Source organism: Budorcas taxicolor, chromosome 1, assembly GCF_023091745.1.
Source record: "Budorcas taxicolor isolate Tak-1 chromosome 1, Takin1.1, whole genome shotgun sequence".
NCBI lineage: Eukaryota > Metazoa > Chordata > Mammalia > Artiodactyla > Bovidae > Budorcas > Budorcas taxicolor.
The window spans coordinates 123,635,677-123,658,365 of NC_068910.1; the positions used below are offsets into that span (position 1 = coordinate 123,635,677).

Below are 22,689 nucleotides of genomic sequence, written 5' to 3' on the forward strand. Positions count from 1 at the left end.
AACAATCTCACTTTTTTTGTATTTTTTTTTTACACAAATACTGTTGTAAATATATTAAAAAAATCAGCATTCTATCTGGTAAACGTCACTTTTGCCCCTCTATAAAATTTTGAATTAAAAAAGCCTCAAGAACTTTTTATTATTCCCCCCACCCTCCATTTCTCTTTCTTTTTCTCTTCCACAAGAATATATCCTGACACTTTTTTTTTGCAAAGATTGTTGGAAGTAATCCTTCTCTTGTACCTAGAAACGTAGGTGCAAACCTCTGATATCTTTGTTTTATCTGCATTCCTGCCTTTCATGAAAGTCCCTCTTGATTGTGCTGAGGCTGGAGCTCAGCGAAGACACTGAATAAATACGATAGCCACTGTTGCTTGATGCTTGTCCAAGTCTTCCTGGCTTCTGCTGAAAGGGGGGTGTGGAGGAGGTGGGCCAAGGTGTGTGGACCCAGCAGAATCTGGGGGAGAAGCCTGCCATTTGCCTTCCCCACACCATCAAACCTATACCCCCTCCCACCCCCACAGCCCTTTTTACAGAAATCAGACAACGTGGCAGGTGGAAAAGAGCAGGGCCTTCCCTCTGGGTTTTCAACCAGAAAGTGATATATTCCACAGTTTTAAATGGTTACTGTGAAGTCCAAGCGGCCAGAATTGTGAAAATGTCCACTGAAACACTGCAAGCGGTGTACTTAAAGACAGTAGGCCTTTTAGATTTTGTTATATATTTTTGTAGTGCTCTTCACAAGTGAAAAAAAAAATTTTTTTTTTTTTACTTTTTTTTTTTCTAAAGATTTTTTTGTAAAGAAGGGTTGTATTTAGAGGCCAGTAGCTAGAGATCCAACCAGTGGACCTCCGAAGCACTACCAGGCCTTAAGGCCACCATCCAAGGGAGACTGGGAGAACTATTACTCCCCCCGAGCCTCCAGAAATGTAATGTACCAGCAGGCAAAAAACAGTTCTTCATGTAGTACAAAATGAAACGAAACGAAAACGAAAACAGAAAGTAAAAACGAAACCAAAACATTTCTTAAATTCTAGTGCCATAGCTTTTTTGTTTGTTTGTTTCTTTTTGTTGTTTTGTTTTGTTCATAAGAAAGAGAGAAAGATACTACTTATCCATCAGACACGTGCATCCTCATGTGGTCGTTGAACTGCTCGATTTGGTCAAACTTCGCTGGACAGACGGAGCAGACATAGGTGGTCCCCTCCGTGCAGGCCACCACCCCGGGGGGGCCAGTGCGGGACCCCGGGGGTGTGCCCGCAGGAGGGGTCCCGTTGCTGGCACTGTGCAGGGCCACGTGTCGCTCCAGGAGGGTCTTGTGGGAGAACTTCTTTTTGCAGATGTAGCACTCATAGGACTTCTCGCCCCGGTGGAGGCGCATGTGCACGTTGAGGGAGCTCTTCTGGGTGAAGCGCTTGTTGCAGATGCTACACTGGTACGCCCTCACTCCCGTGTGTGTTACCATGTGCTTGATAAGGTAATCCTTTAAGGAGAAGGAGCGCCAGCAGATGCTGCATTGGTGGGGCTTCTCACCTGGCCACAGGGGAAAGACAGCAGGCAGAACGAACAGGGCGAGACACAGCCAGGGAGGGAGAACAAGAGAGAGAAAAACAAGACAACAGAAAACAAAAACAAAAACATTAAAAAAAAATCTGATTGGTTAAGGGAGCACCCCTGATTGGAAAGATCCAGTCCTTCCTGGCCTCTCATGTGCTGAGAAACCTTGCTTTAAGGTGCTGCCAGGAAAGGCTAGAGTGCTTCAGGTCCCCATGCCAGAAAATGGTTCTCTTGGAAAGCTACATGACATTCGCCAGTAAAAGTCTTCTAAGATCATTCTGTGGAGAGAGTGCTGCTTCAAGGGGGTCACTTTCAGTGCCTTCATTAGCTGTATGTCTGCTTTTTGCATCATCAAGCACATAAGAAATAAGAGAGAGAACAGTTCTTTGGAAACATAGGGATCTCTAGAATCTTTGGGAACTAAGGATGGTGGTGACATAGCTTGCCTCTCTGGGGACAATAATCATTTCCAGTATTTTGTCTAGTAAATGCACTCGTGCCTTGATCATAGGTCTGAAAGATGTTGGTTTTTGTAGGAATAAGTCATTCTAAAGAGCTACGCCTTTGATTTTTTAAAAAACGTATTTTAGATAGAAATCTTCCCAAAATGTAACTTTAGAGAGTGAATTGGTTATTCTGTCTAGACTGCCCTGAGCTGCTGATTGGCCTTGTCTTGTGTGGAGGTTGAGTAGGTGGTAGATAGCATGATGAACTCAGAGTCAAATGGTCCTGTTTAAATCTGGGCACCAAGGCACAGCCTGCCACTCTGACGAATCTCCAAATGCCTCTGAGGTACACAGTTCTGCTTACCTCACTGTGCTGGTGTTGACATAAAATACATGTGAAATCACTTTGCAGACCACCAAGAGTGGTGTGGGAATACTTGCATGGTGTTCTTATTATAAGACTATCCATCCCTCCTCCACCATTACATCCCTCCTCCACCATTAAATGGTTCCATATGCCTTTTTTTGAGCTCTTGGGTCAATTTTAAAAATAGTTTTCTCTTTCTTTGCTCTCAGTGTGTTGGCTGAAACCCTTCTTTCTCCTCAGTTTACTGCTTTGGTTTGCTCTTGGCTTAGAAACCAAATGATCAAGCTTGCTAAAAGCTGTAATGTATATAAGAATATTGTCACTGAATGACCACATGAAATAGTCTTCTATAAGTAACGTCCATGGGCCTGTAACATCTCTTTGGATCAATAGAGCCTTGGTTTTGTTGGTGCTGTTTGCCCTCATCTCTGTTCTTGGAGGGTGAGATGAACCACATTATGGTGTTTCCATCTTTCGCACCTCACCACTGACTGCCCAAGGCCGGCAGCCAGCACGGAAAGCCTGTCCATGTACCCTCCCATTGTTGTTTGCTGTTTAGTCACTGAGTCCAAACACTGGTGTGGGTTGACACTTCCATGCATGTGTGCTAAGTCGCTTCAGTCATGTCCAATTCTTTGCAGCCCTATGGACTGTAGCCCACCAGGCTTCTCTGTCTATGGGATTCTCCAGGCAAGAATACTGGAGTGGGTTGCCATGCCCTCCTCCAGGGGATCTTCCCAATCCAGAGATCGAACCCACATCTCTTATGTCTCCTGCATTAGCAGGCAGGTTCTTTACCACTAGCGCCACCTGGGAAGCCATTTCCACAACCCAGCCTAAAGCCAGAAGCCTCTGAAACTCTTCAGTAATATTTCAACATCTGAACAAGGCATCAGGGTACGAAATCTTGAATTTGAGTTAACTTCCATTTAAAATATGTGCCTTGATGGTCTTGCCATTTTCCTCCATCGTGAAACAGACGAGGTTTGGTGTGTCCTAGTGGTGCCGGTGAGGAACACAATCACATACATGCTGACTGTGTGCCAAGCTCAGGGTTAGTGCTTTCTGTTCATGATATGTTTTATGAAACTTTATCTCACTGGAAAGCTTTTTTTATGTGTTTGTAAACAGAAAAAGATATATTTTGAAGCACACGATCCTAAGAAATGGCTGTTTGGTTCATTTATAACTCCACAAATTTCTAAACCAATTTCATGGAACTTTGAATTTTTTCGTTTAGTTAATCACAACCTTTTTGGCCTGGCTTTCTCTCCCCTCTGCTGTCTTCCAGTCTTCCTTTCCCTTCATCTTCATGGATGAAATAACATGAGCCATAGGGTCACAGGGATAGAAGAGTTTCACTTTTAGGCTACAATGGGAGAATTTAGAAGCCTTGTTCCTACATGAAGAGTTCAATCCCTGCATGGTGTTTATATAGGTACATTTTCTTGAAATGAGAGAGTCCCTAAGAGAAACAGTCATGCATGTTATTTTTAGTTGGAACATTTCTGTCAGCCGTAAACATGTTTGGAACTCAAACTGGTCTTTGCCATCCTTGTGCTTTCAGTACACTTTCTAGAGGCTATGACAGGCCGGCCAACTATCTTTTAAAATATGTCCACCTGTCACCTTTAATGGGAAGTGTGCCTTCTTAAAGTTCCAGATGGTATTTTGGCTGCTAGGAAGTTGAAACTTGGTCTGTGTTAAAAATTCTCCTGCTGTTTGAAACTTTCACCTTCTTATAGTGTATTTTTTCCTCTAGACAAGGTCAGGGATGATGGCTTTTTACTTTCACACCTTTCTAATCTATCAGGTGATTCTTCACAGGTGTCATCTCTCCCTCCATAGCTTATATATGTATGTTGTTTATATGCCCCTTGTGCGCCTAGCACCAAGGTTTGGCCATTAATTATCCATGTCACCCTGGGCTTTCTAAGTGTTTTCATCTCTGTGGGTTTGTTCCCTTCTGTAAGTGAGGAGTTGGACCAAGCACTTGCCACATTCCTTTGCAGATTTAGTGGCCTTCTGTCCACCATGGCCCACGCCCCAGAGGACTCTGGTCCAGGTCTTGTCAATGCGTGACCTGAGGGCAACTTGCTTAAATCACTCAAGGCATCAGCAGTCCCACATTTTAAATAGGACAATGTATTCTGCCACAGAAAAAATGGTGTGATCATTAATGAGGAAAAATGTTTGCAAAGCACTTGGGAGCTCCATACAGGAAAGTGCGCTGAAATTATTCAGGTGCCTCACTGGCAGAGCATAGGCATTCCAGAAACTGCCTGACTAAACAGGGTGCGTTTTCAGATTAGTCAGGTGTAAACAACTCATTTCTTTATGTTTAGATTTGAAACAGTATCACTCACTAGAAATGAGTGATTCTTTCCCATTATTTTCTTGCACATTACTTAGAGCGAACCCCAAACGGCTTTCAACATTATATATGAAATGGATGTGGATGGTGTTGCTTGGTACTCTCGATGTGGAGAAATGAAATTAGGATGCATGGTAGCAGATGGCTTTCTGGGTCCAAGCCTATGGCCAGGAACAGCAAGTCTGATAGGTTAGAAGGGACACAGTACCAGGCAGACACTGGGATTAGACACAGGATGAGGAAGCTCATATAAGCCCCTGTACTTTAAAATGATCCATTTTGGGAGCATACAGATGCCAGAGTCAGATATGAATTCCATTTCCTTGGGTGAATGACCTGGGCATGTTCCTTCACCCCTGTAAGCCTCAGTTTCCTTATCTATAACTTGAGAATAATACAGTAAGCACCTGTCTTGTGAAGGTATTTTGAAAATTAAAGCAATAAAGCCCTTTTGCACAGAGTATGTGATCATTTCAAGAAAAATTCAACTGTTCCTTTCAGCACAAAGGAACTGGTGATAAATGAAATCAACTGAAAAATGACTTGCATGGCACGAGGAAGCCAACTTAGGATTTTGCAAAAAACTGTTTCAGATAATCAATAAAGCAAGTAATTATACGATAGCTATGCACTGGTGGCTCAGAGGTTAAAGCATCTGCCTCCAATGCGGGAGACCCGGGTTCGATCCCTGGGTCGGGAAGATCCCTTGGAGAAGGAAATGGCAATCCACTCCAGTATTCTTGCCTGGAGAATCCCATGGACGGAGAAGCCTAGTAGGTTACAGTCCATGGGGTCGCAAAGAGTCGGACACGACTGAGCGACTTCACCGACTTCACCGATGCAATTCAGTTAAGGGTCTAGTCTAGTCTCAGCTACATATGCTAATGGAAAGAAGTGGCACCATGAAACAAATACCAGCAAAGAGACAGAGGATTCTTAGCAGGCAGGAACTGTATTCTGGAGGCTGAAAAACCAGACAGCAAGTGGTGGAACAGAAGAGGAGGCAGTGTCCTTTCTGACTGTGCGTGTGTGTATGTGTGAGAAGGGAGGAGAGGTGAATGCATATATTTTTCTCCAGTTTCGGATGCCTGCTCTCTAAAGCATCACTTTTCAACTCCTTCTTCTGGACTGGGACTGACACTCTACCATGATTGACAGTGAGAAAAAAAGAGAGAAAGAAAGATATTTTCAGGTTAGAGGCTGCAGAAGGTCTGCCTAAAATTTGAGGCTGATGCACTCCAGTTCTGAAGAGTGACCTCTGAGTTGGGGGCTCAGCAAGAATCCATTTATTCTGTGGATTCTTCTTCATTCTAATCAGGCTTTTCCTAGGCTGCAAAGAGGACAGTGACTGCTGTTACAGGACACTTTTTTTGAAATCTGTCCCCGTCTAGTTCTCACATTCTCTTGGCCTCTCCATCATTTGCTCTAGCATACACCTTCTTTCAGGTGAGTACAGTGTGGGGCAGTGTACAGAAAACGTGGTGTCTGCTGAGGGGGCAGAGAGCAGGGAGGGAAGAGTAGGCGCAGGGGGAGGCGGCTACTGCCGAGGAAAACAGAAGGGGTCTTGGAAATTGCAAGTCCTCTGAATGGGGACAATCAAGATTGGAACAGAAAGGGGGAAAGGTCCAGTGACAAGAATGGAAGGTGCTTAGATGGAGTCATGCAGAGCCTTCACTGGCTGAAGAATCTGCTTTCCACCAGAGAGCTCTAGTTGGAGGGGGACATTCAAGACCACCTACCAGCCTTTCTTCCAGTCTGGGGTTAGAGGGTGCAGTCCTGGTGCCAGCTTGGACTGTGAGGCTGTCTGGGAAGGGGTGGAATTGCCTACTGGGGACGCACTGCATTTACGAGACCTCTGTGGCTTTAGTGACAAGTAAAATTTTTGATGTCAAGAAGACTTTTAAAGATGTCAGGGACTTTCATCCACATTACTTGACTTTTCTTACAACTTTATGAGCGGGTAGATGTTAACATTTTCCTCTATCCTTCAGTACTAAGTACGGTTAAGATCTGTATTTTACATGACAAGAAAATGAGACTCAGATTGATTACAAAATTTACCTCAAGTCACTCAGAAACTGGTAAAATCAAGGCTTTCTCACTTCAAACCTTATACTTGTTTGTTACTCCACTGGCTTGATACAATTAGTAGCCCAGGCTCTATATGAGGATTATAACATCACGATCTTGATTGCACTGTTATTACTCTATGGATACCATTGTTATGTTACTATCATCGCTATACCTATTTTTGTAAAATTCAAGGCCAAAAAAGCTGAGCATCTCAAAGTAACAGAAAAAACGATCAATTCTGCAGAGAACAATAATGAGCATTAGTGACCACTGGTGGACTGTTGATACTATGACTCAGAAAAGGTCTACCACTTGTTGGTAAAGAAAACACAGGTGGGAACACAGGTACAATACAGTCTTTGTATAAAGAAAAAGACGAGAAGAAAAAGAAATTTAAGTCTTGGTAAGAAAATAATGAATTTATGTATAAGTTCCCCAAATTAAATTCTCCTGGAAATTATGCTTATATATTTGAACATTCACTCATTCACTGAACCAATATTTGTTAAGCAAATACATATGCTACCCTGTATTAATCTATGGATTTTAAAGCAGAAGTCCTAACACTGGCTCTTAAAAGAAAGTTCCACCTGGACAGCACTGCCAGGTAAAATACATGGCACCCAGTTGAATCTAGATTTCAGATAAACAATGAACACTTCTTTAGTATAAGTACATCACAAATATTGAAGGGGTATACTTAGACTAAAAACAATATTTGTTGTTTATCCAAAAATTCATCTGGGCATCTTGTGTTTTTGTTTTCTAAGTCTGGCAATCTTATACCTGGTGATAAAGAAATACCCTGAACGCCATCTTAGTCAGCCTTGTATGCAATTTTGTTGTATAGAGCAAGGTACAACAAACAGAATGTGGTATCTGAAATTTGTTCCGATCATTGGAGAGTACTTATTTTTGCATTATTTCTATGGAGCTACATCCTAAAATAAACAACTCTGTAGAAAAAAAATTTTCCCTTTTGAAAGTGATTAGATATCATTAGAGAAGAATTCAGTTCACTCATTGATCAAATATTTTCTGAATGTTTACCATGTGGAAGGTATTATGTTGGGTATATTGAAGCGTAAGATAAATATGATATATCATATAATTATATACAAAATTGTTTCTGCTTTCATAAAGTTTACATTCTAATGGGAAAGCATAAAAACACTCACATAAAGATAATATAGGGCTTCCCAGGTGGCTCAGTTGGTAAAGAATCCACCTACAATGCAGGAGACCCCAGTTCAATTTCTTGGTCAGGAAGATCCCCTGGAGAAGGGATAGGCTACCCACTCCAGTATTCATGGACTTCCCTGGTGGCTTAGATGGTAAAGAATCTGCCTGCAATGCGGGAGACCTGGGTTTGATCCCTGGGTTGCGAAGATCCCCTGGAGGAGGGCATGGCAACCCACTCCAGTATTCTTGCCTGGAGAATCCTCACGTACAGAGGAGCCTGGTGGGTTACAGTCCACGGGGTTGCAAAGAGTCACGCATGACTGAGTGACTAAGTACAGCACAATTATAGTAAGTCATTGTTATAAGTTAAGTTATTGCTATAAGTTAAGTTATTGTCATAATATTAAGTGCCCAAAGGAGTACATTTGCCATGGAACCTTGAATATGCAAGATATTTGCTTCCATTAATGTAATTTATCACTATAAAATCAAGCTGTTGTTCAGTACTTTGATTTACTTTTTTAAACACATAGGTTCTTGTGAGTAGAATTTTGGGGAACAATGTTATATAACAAGAACAACCTGAAGCCATCCTCCTCCTAATCACCCAGGCCATCTAGGGAAGTGATTCCCAACTCAGTGTAAATCAGGGCTTGTTAAGACGTAGGTCACTGGGTTCCCATTCAGGTCTGGGCTGGACTCGAGGATGCATATGCTGCTGTTGTGGGGACCACAGCTTGAGAAGCACTGCTCCCATGTTATCTTTGAATTTTCCCTATTGCGTGCCTTCCATGCCCACATTCGCCTCAGGCTTATCCACCTGTGTCCTCTGTCTTTCCCTTCCATCCCATGCCTTTTTTTTGCTTTTTCTCTTGGGAGAGGGCACAGAGAAGTCCTGCTTTGTTCCATGAGAGGATGGTTTGTGTTATCTTTGCCTTTTCTCTAATTCTCTTGTTTTTAAATGTGTCCTTAACTTTTGTTTTCCTGCCCCACAACATTTATGAAACTTCAGGAAAGCAAACTTGAGAAATTCCTAGAAGAGATGAAGTCCTTTCGTGGTTTGCTTGGCAGTAGATAGAGTGGTTTAGAGAGAGATTAAAAAAAAAAAATCTTTAAGGAATGAAAAAAAACTCACGCTATGGAGGAAGTTCAAGGGAAACCCAAGGGGTATCACATTGCTTTGGCATTTGAATTCCAATGAGGAAGGAAACATGTTGACAGCTATTACTCAGAGACTGGAGACAGAGCAAAGAAACTCAATGTCTCTGGGAGGAGGAGGCTAAAGTAATGAGCATGATTTTTTAAAGAAAGCATTAAGTAGTACTTTACCGTTTATGCAGAGCTCTCACATGCATAATACCTTTACAGTAGCTCAAAAGGCAGGAAGATTATTGTTTCCACTTTAAGCTCAAATAAACTGAGGGTAATGAAATTAAGTGACCTGTGTATGGTCACAATTAGAGGAACCAAAACTGAACCCAAATAATCTAATTCCAGCACAGTCATCTTTATGTCCCTACTCTAAATATCAGTGTTATAATCATCAGGAAATATGCTCTACAACCAGCGCGCCCTTGGTGCTCTAAGGTAGAGGTTAGCTCCAAGGTCAACATGATGGACTACTTATTTGTCACAAACATGTCCTTTTAATGACTATGTGGATCATTAACACAGACTTACACAGAATTGTATTTGGAATTCAGATCTCAGAACTGAGTCTCTATAATCGTTAAAAGTGTGAAAGTTGCTCAGTTGTGTCTGACTGTTTGCGACACCATAGACTATACAGTCTATGGAATTCTCCAGGCCATAATACTGGAGTGGATAGCTATTCCCTTCTCCAGTGGATCTTCCCAACCCAGGAACGAACCCAGGTCTCCTGCACTGCAGGTGGATTCTTTACCAACTGAGGCACCAGGGAAGCCCCCGATCCTTGAAAGCAAGTATTCATTAAAAGTTGCAGTTGGTAAACTGCAAAGCTGGTTACCATGCATAGTGGCTGTGAAGCTGAGAACCTAAGTTTTTTTCCTTTTAACTTTGTAAAGCTACTCTTTCCTAGTAAGATTCTTTTTGGTTAGATTCAAGGTAGGAAACAGAATCCATCTCTACTCTTCCAGTATACCCAGGACTTTCTAGAATCTTATTTTAGACTAACATTTGGACTCTTTGCTGTGGATTTTTATCATTTCCACCGGGCTCCTGTAAAGTTGTGAGGCTCCACTTTTTTGATGTTTTCTCAAGACATTGCAGAGAACTTTGTTTTGAAATGTCAGCCAAAGTGAATCCAGGTCCTGAATTACTTCCATATGTTCAGGCTGTCTTGCCTTTCGAAAACCGAGACCAATTGTTCCTAAACTTTGTTAGGTTATAGACTTCTTCACTTAGACAAGTACTGATAGAGAGCTGACCATTCCAAACTGCCACTGCCAAATGATTCAGGGGTGAAATGGAAGTGTTGATTCTTTTAGGTAAGGTACTCAAGTGATAGATGTACATTATTTATTGTTCCTGGATGTGGTCAGGTTATACACACCATTACAAAGACCTTTATAAGTTATGAGGAACTTCATAGTTTCCCAGAGATCTGAAGGCCAGTCTTTGAGCATAACTCAGATTTATAAAATGACTTTACTTGTAGCCTTTGTGTCTATGATGTCTAAATTTGCAAATCCATTGCTGGTTTTCTTATGGGCAAATCAAGTTATTTGGGTTAACCACAGAATCCTTTGGTAAAATTGAATAAATATGTTCATACACCAAAGAGACAATTTTCTGTAGTACACCAAAAATGTTATGCTCCAGATTTAAAGCCTTATTTTGACATGTGATCTAATAGAGTAAACTTTATATCTGCTGGGTCTACTGGAAGAGATGCAAAGATGGGGAGAGTAGAAACATTCATGGATCCAAGACCAGAGATGTCAGCTTTGGTTAAGAATACATCTCCACAAATGGTCTCTTTTCCCCCCCTTAATGCTTAATTTGATGGATTTACAAGGTAGGTACTCAGAGGAGGAAAGGACATAAACTATGGGAGAATACCCTGTGAATAAAAATATTACTATTTGATTAATTTACTAAATAATGATGATACCATACCACCTGGAAAATGTCCTCAGTTGACCTCAGGTTATTAGATATTCACATTTACCCTAAGTAAATACAATGACTTACCACTACCTGATTTTTTTCCTAAATTCAGTAGTAGTCACTATGTTTTTTAGAGGTATGAAAACTGTCATCTTTAAGAACTGATTCACACAAGGGCACATACACAGATTTACATATTGTTCTGACTTAAGCTGAACTGCACAGAAGGAAAATTTCGTCTTAGGTAATGTTTTGCTTCCGTTGTTCACTTCCATGTTGGCATGTCTGTTGCAGTCCTTCCCTTCTATTCCCCAATTTAAACTGATCTGCTTTATGTCCTATCCCCTAGCTAGTCCTGCTGGCTGACCTGAGAAACAAGGTTGTTTTGAGGAGCTCACTTATTTTCATGTATTGTAATTCAGGTATGTAACTTTCCCCTGACAATTTATTTGTCATTTAACAGAGATATTCTAGAACTAGAGGGTGAGCAGATGAATGACTCTCCTAATCAGTTCAGTTCAGTTCAGTCGCTCAGTTGTGTCCGACTCTTTGCGACCCCATGGACTGCAGCACGCCTGGCTTCCTTGTCCCTCACCAACTCCCAGAGCCTTCTCAAATTCATGTCCATCGTGTTGATAATTCCTCACAGTAGGAATTATATAATTATATATAATTCTTCATAGGAATTATGACTGTCATAATAGGAATTTCAAATATGGCGATCATCACTGAATTAGTTACTTTTAGTATAAGAGAATCCATGTGAAATCATATCACATATATAGTCCCTTATATGGAGAAGCATCCATGGAGTTCTCGTTTCGGTCTGGTCCATTGTAGAACTAGGAAAGGGCACTCACTGGCTGGGAGGTCAGGAGATCTTTGCTCTAGAATCATGGGCTCCAGGGATGAAGCACTATCTTGCCTAACTACTCACCTGATGGATAACTTAATCCCCTCTATAACAAATCACTATGAAATGATCACCCATTCTCTCCTTGAACACCTCTAATTATAGGAACTCACGCTCCCTTTGGAGGTTGTCTACCTATCTTTAGAGCATCTCTGCTTAAACTTCCTCTTTTATTTTTAATTAAATTATCTTTATAGTTTCTAATCATTGGTCCATTTCTATATATGTGAACACAAACGGAACAAACTTAATGCATCTTCCCTCAAATCATTTAAATAATGCTAAAAGTGTGAACAAGAGCTACCATTTATAGAATGCTTATTATGTGCTGGAGAGTGCTTTAGGAACTTCATATGGATTAATTCATTTAATCCTCAAAACAGCACTACCATCACTATTATCCCCATCATATAGACAAGGAAACTAACGTATAGAAATGTTAAGTAATTTTGCCAAGCTGATAAAGCTCGGTAGGCACTTTCAGTTCAAACCTACACACTGCCAAACACCTCTAGCACCTTCAAACATGATTCATATGCCATGGCTTCACAGCCCTTTCCATCTTCATCATACTCCTCTGAGTGTGCCCCAAAGAGTCTACTGGCCTTTTAAACAGGAGAACCCAGAACTGACTGTGGTCTCTAGATGTGGGAAGTAGAGAACCAGCACTAGAAAACAGTGAGCTTATCACCCCTCTTCATTTCAGGGACCGTAAGTGTAGCCTCCACTGGCATTAGCCTTGTTGTGGCCTCTTCAAGCTGTTGGTTCATATGAAACTTACTGCAGACCAAAAGCCTTATTCCTGTCTGGCCTATATGACTTGGGTCTGTAAAATGAGGTGACTGGAGTATGTGATCTCCAAGGACTTTTCCAGTTCTAAACATCTAGGATCAAAAATATGTTTCAAAGTTCCATGTATTTAAAGGATGTTGTGCCTGCAAATTCTGTATCAGGTTTTCTCATTTGGCCCTTTCGCACAAAGGGTTTCTGTGATTTTGTCTTTTGGTGACAGGATGCTTGGTTCGTGGGATGGGGGCATAGTTGGGGCTTCTAGAAGATGGATTACGATATGGCTTTCTGTAAAATCTGAAAGATGACTCCTACTTTCCCTTCCACCTACAGGTCCTGCCCCTCCCTTCCCCCAGCCCCCTCGGCCTCTCCCCCTGCTGCCAGGCTTCCAGCCCGGCGCACTCACCTGTGTGTACGAACATGTGCTTGACGTAGTTCTGTTTGGCGGTGAAAGTCTTGTTGCAGAGAGTGCACTCATAAGGCTTCTTTTCGCCCTGCCCACTGGCTGTGCTGTGGCCTGCGGATGGGGCCAGGGGCTGTGGCGCTGGCAGCTGTGCAGTAAAGGTCGACAGGCCGGGCTGGGACACTGTCACAAACTGGGTCTGCTGGCCTGCCAGGGGCTGCGGCAGGCTGAAGAGGAAAGGCTTGGGGCCGCTGCCCGCCGGCTGGGTAGTGAAGAGGGCCGGCAGGTAGGTGTTACCGGCTGTGCCAATGACCTGCGTGTTGCTGGTTAAGGTCAGAGGCATCCTCAAGTTGCTGGTGAGGGTTTCGGTCTGGCGTAAGTAGAGCTGGGTACTTGGCAATGGCTGCCCGATGGACGTGTTGACCGAAGGCTGCTGCAGGACACTTTTGTCGGAGCTGTTGCTGACAGTGATCACCGTGTTGTCCATCTCCACCTCGTTGCTTCTTTCGGGGGAGGAGGCACCGGTCTCTAGCTGGTGCGGCTGCGGGGCGCCCTCAGCCGGGGCTTCCGCGGCCTGCTCAGGTTGGGCGGGTTCGGCCTGGCTGTCCCGCACCGCCCCGGGCCCGAACTGCTGCTCCACGGAGTCGGGTTCGGTGCCTATGGAGGAGCTGACGCCCGAGTCGAAGCTCTCGCCCTTGGGCTCGCTCTCGGTGCCCTCGGCCTGGTCGGTGTCTTCCGTGCACTCCTCAGACTCATTGCGCTCCAGGATCTGCACCCTCTGCTGCCCGTAGTAGTCGTAGTCGTCCTCCATCTCCTGCTTGATGTGGATGTTGCCCACCAGCGTCTGGATGCGCACGGGCCGGGGCTGCTTGCGGCAGTGCGTGGTCTCGGGGGTGGTGGACAGGTAGCGCTCCATCTGCTGCGAGCGCTCGTGGATGCGCGTGATCCAGCTGGGGTCTTCTATGTGGTGGTCGCGGGGCAGGCCGAGCGCAGTCTCGTGGTGGCTGACTACGGCGCCGCTGTAGAAGGAACGCTCACCGCTGCCGTTCTGCATGGAGCAGGCGTACAGCGCTGAGTAGATCCTGTCCACGCTGTGCTGCGGGTGGCTCTGCAGGTAGCCTGACTCGGTGTCGCTGCTCTGGCCCGAGGTGCCCGACTCGGGAGTGCCCCGTGGCGTGTCCTGGCCTGAGTCCTGGATCCCCGGGAACACATCGCCCACGTTCTGCGACACGATGCGCGTGCACTCATCGATGACCGTTTTGATCTGCAGGATGCTGGCGGCCGTGAGGATCTGCAGGGCTTCCGACTGCGAGACGCGCAGCACGCCGCTGTACATGAAGTCAATGAGCTTTTGCACCGACTGCACCGACACCACCGACGGGATCTCGATGTCGCTGTAGCCCAGCAGCAGCTTGTCCTGGAAGAAGGGGCTGCCGGCGGCCAGCACGCAGCGGTGTGCACGCAGCATGCTCCCGTGGATGCGCACCGTCACGTCACAGAAGTGGCCACGGTTGCGCTGCTCGTTGAGGGTCTCGAGCACGGAATTGCTGAAGTTGTGAAGGTTGATGCTGTGAATGCGCTCGGTCATCCCCTTGCAACTGATGTCACCTGCACGGCGAGACAGACACAACACAGGGCGTGGGTCAGAGTGAGCTGGCTGCATTCCTAACATTCGGGTCTCAGGTGGACAATGCTCATAGCTCCTAGCAGCACCCCTTTGCAGACACAAGCAGGCTCTCTGGCAAGATGGATAGGCTTTGCATCAGGTCGACCTGTGGGTATGATGTCCTATGGTAACAAGGCCTTGGATTTTGTTGCAACAGGGCCCCAGCTATTTGGGGGTACTGAATCCATAATTGACCCCCTAGACCTTCAGCCAGGGTTGTCAGTTGAAGTACAGCAGTCTAAAAAATAGATGGGTCATTGCCTGCTATTCCTACGGCTTCAGCAAATAAGAACCAAAAGGCAAATGAAGACTTATTCTCAGGAAACGCTGCCTCCACTTTGGACAGGCAAAAGCCCAGGTCCTTTGGGAAAGCTTGTATTTTTCTCAGTTTATCAAAATTCCTTACTTTATTCATAGACCACAATATTTAATTCCCTTCCTGTTAATTAACATGGCACATTCCACATCCACACCACATATGCAAAAATTCTTGGAAAATTCATCTTAGACTAAGATAGACATCAAATTGCTACCACAGAGTTTTCCAGTGGAGGGATAGGCTCTAGAATGCAATCTTCTTGCTAAAGGAGCACTTGCCCACTGTCTGTATCTACATTTTTCTTATCCTCTTTGGTGAGACCTGTTTGAGTACTTTTTAGGGTGTTGTATGTTATATGGTGGTTGTCTGAATTTTCTGAGGCTTAAGGAAGAAGAAACGTCAGAAAGGTCAAAGATGGCAGTGTTGACCTGAAAGACTGGAATACACTAGGTGACCATATTCGTCATTCAAACCGGGCACTTGGGAGGACTGTTAGTAAGCAGGTCGGGACAGTAGGGTTAACCTGGAGTGGGATGTTCAGTTATCTCAGGAATTGGGTGCTCTCTGCTCTTGCAAGGATATACCAGACAGTTGCCAGGAGGAAGGCAGCAGTCTGAAACGTGGCACACGTGGACAGCCTGACCTATTGCCACCCTTATATCCTAGGCTGTACAGACAAGGGATAGGTTGGTAACACCTAGAGCCCAGATTGAGAAGGAAAACAAGTGTCTATAACACTAGACTGAGGGCTTTCCTATTGTTTTCCTATTCTCTAAAGAATCCTTCTCTCCAAGTCATTCTTCAGTCATTCCCCATCCTTGCCTTCACAACTGAATGATCAGCTTGAGGGAGGTCAAGTAAGTAGGCTTTCAAAACTAGGTGACCTAGGTATGGATTGTTGGTGTGACCCAGATCCCTGTGTCTTGTTAGAAGTAACCCAGAGGTAATGACCTGCACACAGAGGAATGCCCACCTTTTCAGGTTCTTTCTCCTCTGCCTTAGGAAAGAGGACCTGCGCAGAGAAGTCTGAGCTCAACTAGCTTTTCTACTTTGGTACAATCCATCTCCTCATTCTGAGTTCAGCTGTTGTGATTGCATCCTTATATACTCATTCATTTCCTTTGCTCCCAACTTTACATTCCGTCAGCCTCACAGAAATCCACTAAAATTAATAAATGCTGCCTACAGGTTCTATGTTATCTTTGAGTGATATGATTTGTGCAAATTTTCACATAAGAGAATTCCTTTTCCTTCCAATTTCTATTAGGTCTGTTAATGTGTCTAAAATATTTCATTAGATGACTGTTTCTATTTTTCCTTTTATATAAAACAATTGTCCTTGACAGGTTAAGGAATCAAGGTGAATCCCCTATAACTGTTAATACAAAACACAGCACCAGAGGAAGGCCCCAAAAACCTAGAAAGGAAAATTTAGGAAATCAGTCAGCAGATCATATTCTAATGTCTTACTGAGTCCCTCATGCTTGTGCACCGTGATAATAATAAGAGCAACTTTTTTAAGAGTGTCAAGTTTTAACTACTTTATGTACATTATTTCATTGAGTCCTCACAACAATCCTATGATGTCAGTAGTATTATTATCCCCATATTTCAGATGAGGAAACTGAGGCCAGAGGAACTGGGAAACCACTCAAGGCCCACACAGGTAGTTGGTGGTCAAGCTGGCATTTGAACCCAGCAGTCTGTGTCTAGAGTTCACACTCTTTTCTGCTTCACTGTATTGCATGCCTTGCCCCTGAATGATGCCTGGTTCTTAGGTACGGGTCTGCCATAAAGGTGTGTAATAAGGCCTGTCCAGTGTACCCTCCAGCTACTTATATACCTGTCCATTAGTGTGCTGTCTCATAGCCTCAGTCATCTAATACAGCACATTTTAAAAAACTTATAAATAGAACAATGCAAGAGATAAAAGAGAGTTCTGGCACTAAAACGTAGAGTTTTCTGTATACAATTTGACTATCACCAAGGTCTCTTTCATTTAAGTAAAATGGTAGCCACTAAAGTTGGCTAAGTCTCTGAGTAGGATGGATTTATTAAAAATTTTTTCCACACAGGTAAAAACACTCTTTAAACACACAATTGCTCATAGCAGCAGTCACAGCTATATCACTTGAGTTGTCATATATGACAAAGAATTGTCTTCCTTCTGATAATTCTGGGAAGAAGCTCAATCACAATTATCGTAATAATTAATAACCATGTAGCATTTTACAGTGTACAAACTCTTTCACAGGTGTAAACTCATTTACTCTTTATAACAATCCTATATATTTTCAGGACAAGTCCTATTATTACTATTTGATGTAAAAGGAAGTTGAGGGTTTCAAAGTATCTAAATGGCTAGCCCAAGGTTTTCCAGAGATAGTAAGTGGCTGAGGTGGGATTAGAACCCATGCTCCTTTGATGCTCTTCTTATCACATGATACTGGATCACTGACAAGTGAAACCTGAATTACCCAAAGACTGAGGGCCATCTAATTCTCAGAACATAGAAGAAAAGATAAAGACACAGAAAGTGATGATGGAGCTTGCTGTAGAGATGGATATGGTCACCAACAAGAGCTGTCATTATATCACACACATTCGTAGATACATGCACACACACACAAACACACACAAACTCATGAAAAAAAGTTCAAACTGCTTGTTGGGCTGATCCACTCAAGTCTAAATAATCAGGTAAATCTATAGCAATAATAACAAAACACTGTCTGCTAAATAATCCGAGTTATGATTTTTTCAGTAATGCTGTTGCCAACTTCATTAAAAACCACAGAGACAACCTTGAACCTGCACACATATACAACCTGACCTGACAAACCTAGTTGGATTTTTGCAGACACAATTTTTAAAGATCTCTGAGTGCACTGGTCCTGCACCACAGTGAGCAGCCGTGAAAGCCTGAATTGGTTTTTGCTGATATGTGTACAGATGCGACGGGGGACCCTGCCGGTCCATTCAAGCATGCCTCGGCCCTCCAGCACACAATGCTGAAGCAAGTCCTTTCCCAGGCTTTCTTTCATTTTCAACACTAATACAGTGGGAAAGAGTTTCTGCCACGGCAAGGCAATGTCCAGGCTTTTGTGAAACAGGTCCTTTTCATCCAGTGGGCATTAATGTATAGATTCCAATGGAATAAATCTGAAATACTCTACTGTAGAAGATTTGTTCCCCATTGAAAACAAATCTTGATTAGATGGTTATTCAGAGACTGTATAGGAAGGAATGGTGTGAAAATGCTAACTCCATTCTTTCTTAGATTGGCAGTGAATAGGCATTTGGGCTATTCAAAAAAAAAAAAAAACAAAACCAACCTTCGACTCTACAAAACCATACAACTTTACAAAGATTTTGTGCATCTGGGGAAGCCATGATACATTTCCTCCCCCCTTCCCTCCAAAAATCCCCCATGGTGGTGTGAACATAGAACTGATGGGGTAAAATGAAAAAAAAAAAAAACAAAACTGACAAAAATAGTTCTCTGTGTGTTTTAAAATAGTAACCCATCTTCTTTCCACTAGAGTAAAAAATATAGAGTCAGCCTGTGATGGCATTCACTGGAACACGCAAGGAATTCTATTCCTGAATGTGATCGTGTACTCTAAGTGATTGTGATCTGCGGATGAGCACAGTATGGATGAGGCTGAGGCAGGAGTGAACACCGGAGGGGGATTCTGCTTGTGGTGAAATAGCTGATGGAGGGCTTGGCTATCTATGTCGTAGGAACCCAGCTCCTGCCTGTCCCTGAAACGGCGGGTGTTCAGGGATAGGACTAAGCACCAGAATAAAAACGCTGCCTGTGCACAAGGGAAAAGGAATAAGAAAAGGAAACAGCAGGCAATACAATCTCTTTTAATTAGGTGTGAAATCCAGTCCTTTCTCAGTCCAGATTTATAAAATGAGACTAGTGCAAGGGCGAGATGCTGTAGAGAGAGATGGGAATTGGAAGACTCTGTGGCTGGGAAAGAAACACTAGCTTTCAAATTAAAACCAAGATGAATTTTGGTTGACAGACCGAAGTCAAATGTCAGGGCCAAAGAGCCCTCGAGTTTTCAATCTGGGCCACCAGGCTCATGTGTGCTAAGTGGGTCAGCACATGAAATAGGGCCAGGTGGCAGGCCTCCACCCAGCCTCTTATCACTCCCTTTCCCAGATTGTGCTCAATAGCACACCGAAGTTGCTCTTTCATATTATCAGGTGATGAGTGATCATGTTGAACTTTCACATTTTGGTGCTACTTCCCAAGCTGATCCCATTGGGAAGAATCCAGTTTTTACTGGAGAAAGCTGGGGTACATGTGCAACTAAGGCCCCTTTCTCCCCAAATCTACATCTGTTGTCCTGCCAGATGCCTGACCTCAGTCATGTCTGTTTTACCTCTTTGCCTGGGGTAGACACTTGCTGAGTCTCTGCACCATGGGAGGTAGGGGTTGGTTGTTCACAGATTCCACCATCTAGAGCAGATGGTCCTGTATGTCCCTCCCCTCTCTATCTCCCTGGCGTCTTCACAGGGTGGCTCTGAGGAAATCACTAATGCAAGTGGGAAGCAGTAGGCAGAGCAAGACTTTCCTCTACCCTAGCTCCATCTATTGCTGTTGTTCAGTGACTAAGTTGTATCTGTCGCTTTTGCCATCCCATGGACTGTAGCCCACCAGGGCCCTCTGTCCATGGGATTTTCCAGGCAAGAACACTGGAGTGGGTTGCCATTTCCTTTCAGGGGATCTTCCTGACCAGGGATCAAACTCATGTCTCCTGCTTGGCAGGCAGCTTCTTTCAGGTTCTTTACCCCTGAACCACCTGGGAAGCCCCCTGGCTCCATACACCTAGCATATCTCTGCTCTCAGTGCCTCCGTAAGTGAACTGTGGGAAGGTCATCACCGTTTGAGAAGGAGATGCCTCATACGCTTACCCATTCCTGGTGAGCAGGGAGTGCTTTGAGCTATCTCCCAATGAGGGTTTTCCCTGTCTTCCAGATTGTCGTAGCCTGGATTACAGGAACCATTAGCTATTCCATCTTTTTTTTTTTTTTTTTTTATGATTGGTAACAGAATTCTTCTCCTAAAACTGAAATCAATTCTTCAATTTTTAGAAATGTGACTTTCAAACATATTTTCAGTAATATATATATATATATATATATTTTAAGTTGCCCAGTCGGGTCTGACTCTTTGCAACCCCATGGACAGTAGCCTGCCCCAGGCTCTTCCGTCCATGGGATTTTCTAGGCAAGAGTACTGGAGTGGGTTGCCATTTCCTTCTCCAGAGAATCTTCCCGACCCAGGGATGGAACTCAGGTCTTCTGCATTGTAGACAGACGCTTTGCCATCTGAGCCATATACAACCTATAAAAGTTGGGAGCACTCTGTATGAAACTTTATAGTCACTGGTTATTATTTCAGATAGATGGAAATATTAAAATTACTAATGATTTTTTATTTATGATCTCAATATTTTGGTTAGGTATGTTTTGTATTACTTGAATTTTCATTCATATATTAATTCATGCATGTAATGAACTTTCATTCATTCTGGAGCACATTTTAAGTATTTAAAGGTCCTTAAGAAGCATATATGTATATATATATACACATATATGTGTATATATGTGTATATATATATACATATCGGAGAAGGCAATGGCACCCCACTCCAGTACTCTTGCCTGGAAAATCCCATGGGCAGAGGAGCCTGGTAGGCTGCAGTCCATGGGGTCGCTAAGAGTCGGGCACCACTGAGCGACTTCACTTTCACTTTTCACTTTCATGCATTGGAGAAGGAAATGGCAACCCACCCCAGTGTTCTTGCCTGGAGAATCCCAGGGACGGGGAAGCCTAGTAGGCTGCCATCTATGGGGTTGCACAGAGTCAGACACAACTGAAGTGACTTAGCAGCAGCATATATGTATATATACCCAGGCTTCCCAGGTAGTTCAAATGGTAAAGAATCTGCCTGGGATGCAGGAGATCTGGGTTTGATCCCTGGGTCAGGAAGATCCCCTGGAGAAGGAAATGGCAGCCCACTCCACTATTCTTGCTTGGAGAATTCCATGGACAGAGGAGACTGGTGGGCTATAGTCCATGGGGTCACAAAGAGTCAGACACGACTGAGCAACTAACACTTTCACATATATAATATATACTATTCAGCCATAAAAAGAATAATATTTTGCCATTTTCAGAAACATAGATGGACTTGGAGGGCACTATACTAAGTGAAATAAGCCAGACAGAGAAGGATAAATACTGTATGAATGACTGAATAATAGTTGCTCAGTCCTGTCTGATGCTCTGCGACCCCATGGACCATAGCCCACCAGGCTCCTCTTCCATGGAATTCTCCAGGCAAGAATACTGGAGTGGGTTGCCATTTCCTTCTCCCAAATACTGAATGATAATACTTATATATGGAATACAAAAAATACAACACACTAGTGACTATAACAGAAAAGAAGCAGACTCACAGATACAGAGAACAAACTAGTGGTTACCCATGGGGGAGGGTGGTATAGGGTGTGCGGAAGTGAGAGGTACAAACTACCGGGTGTAAGACAGGCTCCAGGACGTACTGTACAATGTGGGGAACACAGCTAATATTCTGTAAATGCAAAGTAAGCTTTACAAATTGTATGTTTGTTGTTGAGTTGCTCAGTCATGTCTGACTCTTTTGACCCCATGGACTGTAGCTCGCCAGGCTCCTCTGTCCAGGGGATTTTCTAGACAAGAATACTGGAGTGGGTCACCAAGTCCTTCTCCATAAAAACTGTATAAAAAATAAAAAGTTATTCTAAAATGCATATTTCATATACTTATATAACTATACAATCAAAGAAGGGACCAGTATCAGCATTACAGTTGTATGAATAAATGTATATACATAAATGAATAAATGAAAGTTTTGTGATGAATTAACATTAAATTTTTACTTGAAAGAGTAAAAATAAAACTAGGCCACACTTTAGCAACTATGTAGGACCTATGGTGCACTCTTCTATGTAAAATTTACCCTCACCCTCATTCAACTCCTTGTTTCACTTCTATTCAGATTTCTTTTTATAGTCATATACAAATATATTTTCCTATTTATTAATGTATCGAATATTTTTTCAAGCCAACTGAAATCCTTTTAGTTATGAGGCGAGTTTATTATCAAACAATTGATCAACAAATAACTGAACATCAACTTTATGGGACCGATTATAAACATGAGCTAACAATTCATTTTGGGGTATTATCAAGCTACATACTTTATGAATTTACATACTTTGAGCATCTGATTCCAGTGGAACAAAAGACTGAAAGTTCAAATACCTTTACTCTCTTCCAGTACAAGTGGCGAAAGCTAAGTTTTGACTCTGTGAACAAAGGCATTGGATAGCTATAATTCTAGACAACATTCTGAAAGACACCTATGCCCTCATTCTAAAGCTGAAATGAAATGGCTTCTTCTTGAAGAGGGAGGACCTGCTGGGACTAAGGGAAAAAGTCAATGAA

The 22,689-nt window shown here is 43.1% G+C and overlaps 1 protein-coding gene across 1 annotated transcript in view; it reads right to left on the reverse strand.

Annotated features, from left to right (window-relative positions):
- Positions 1-1,111: 1,111 nt before the first annotated feature.
- The window catches only part of ZBTB20 (zinc finger and BTB domain containing 20), a 42,334-nt gene continuing 20,756 nt past the window's right edge, over positions 1,112-22,689 (reverse strand). The window contains exons 2-3 of the mRNA XM_052641406.1: positions 13,198-14,802; positions 1,112-1,533 (exon numbers count right to left, since the gene is read on the reverse strand). Of these exons, the coding sequence (XP_052497366.1) occupies positions 1,112-1,533; positions 13,198-14,802 (2,027 nt within the window). The remainder of the gene's footprint in view (positions 1,534-13,197; positions 14,803-22,689) is intronic.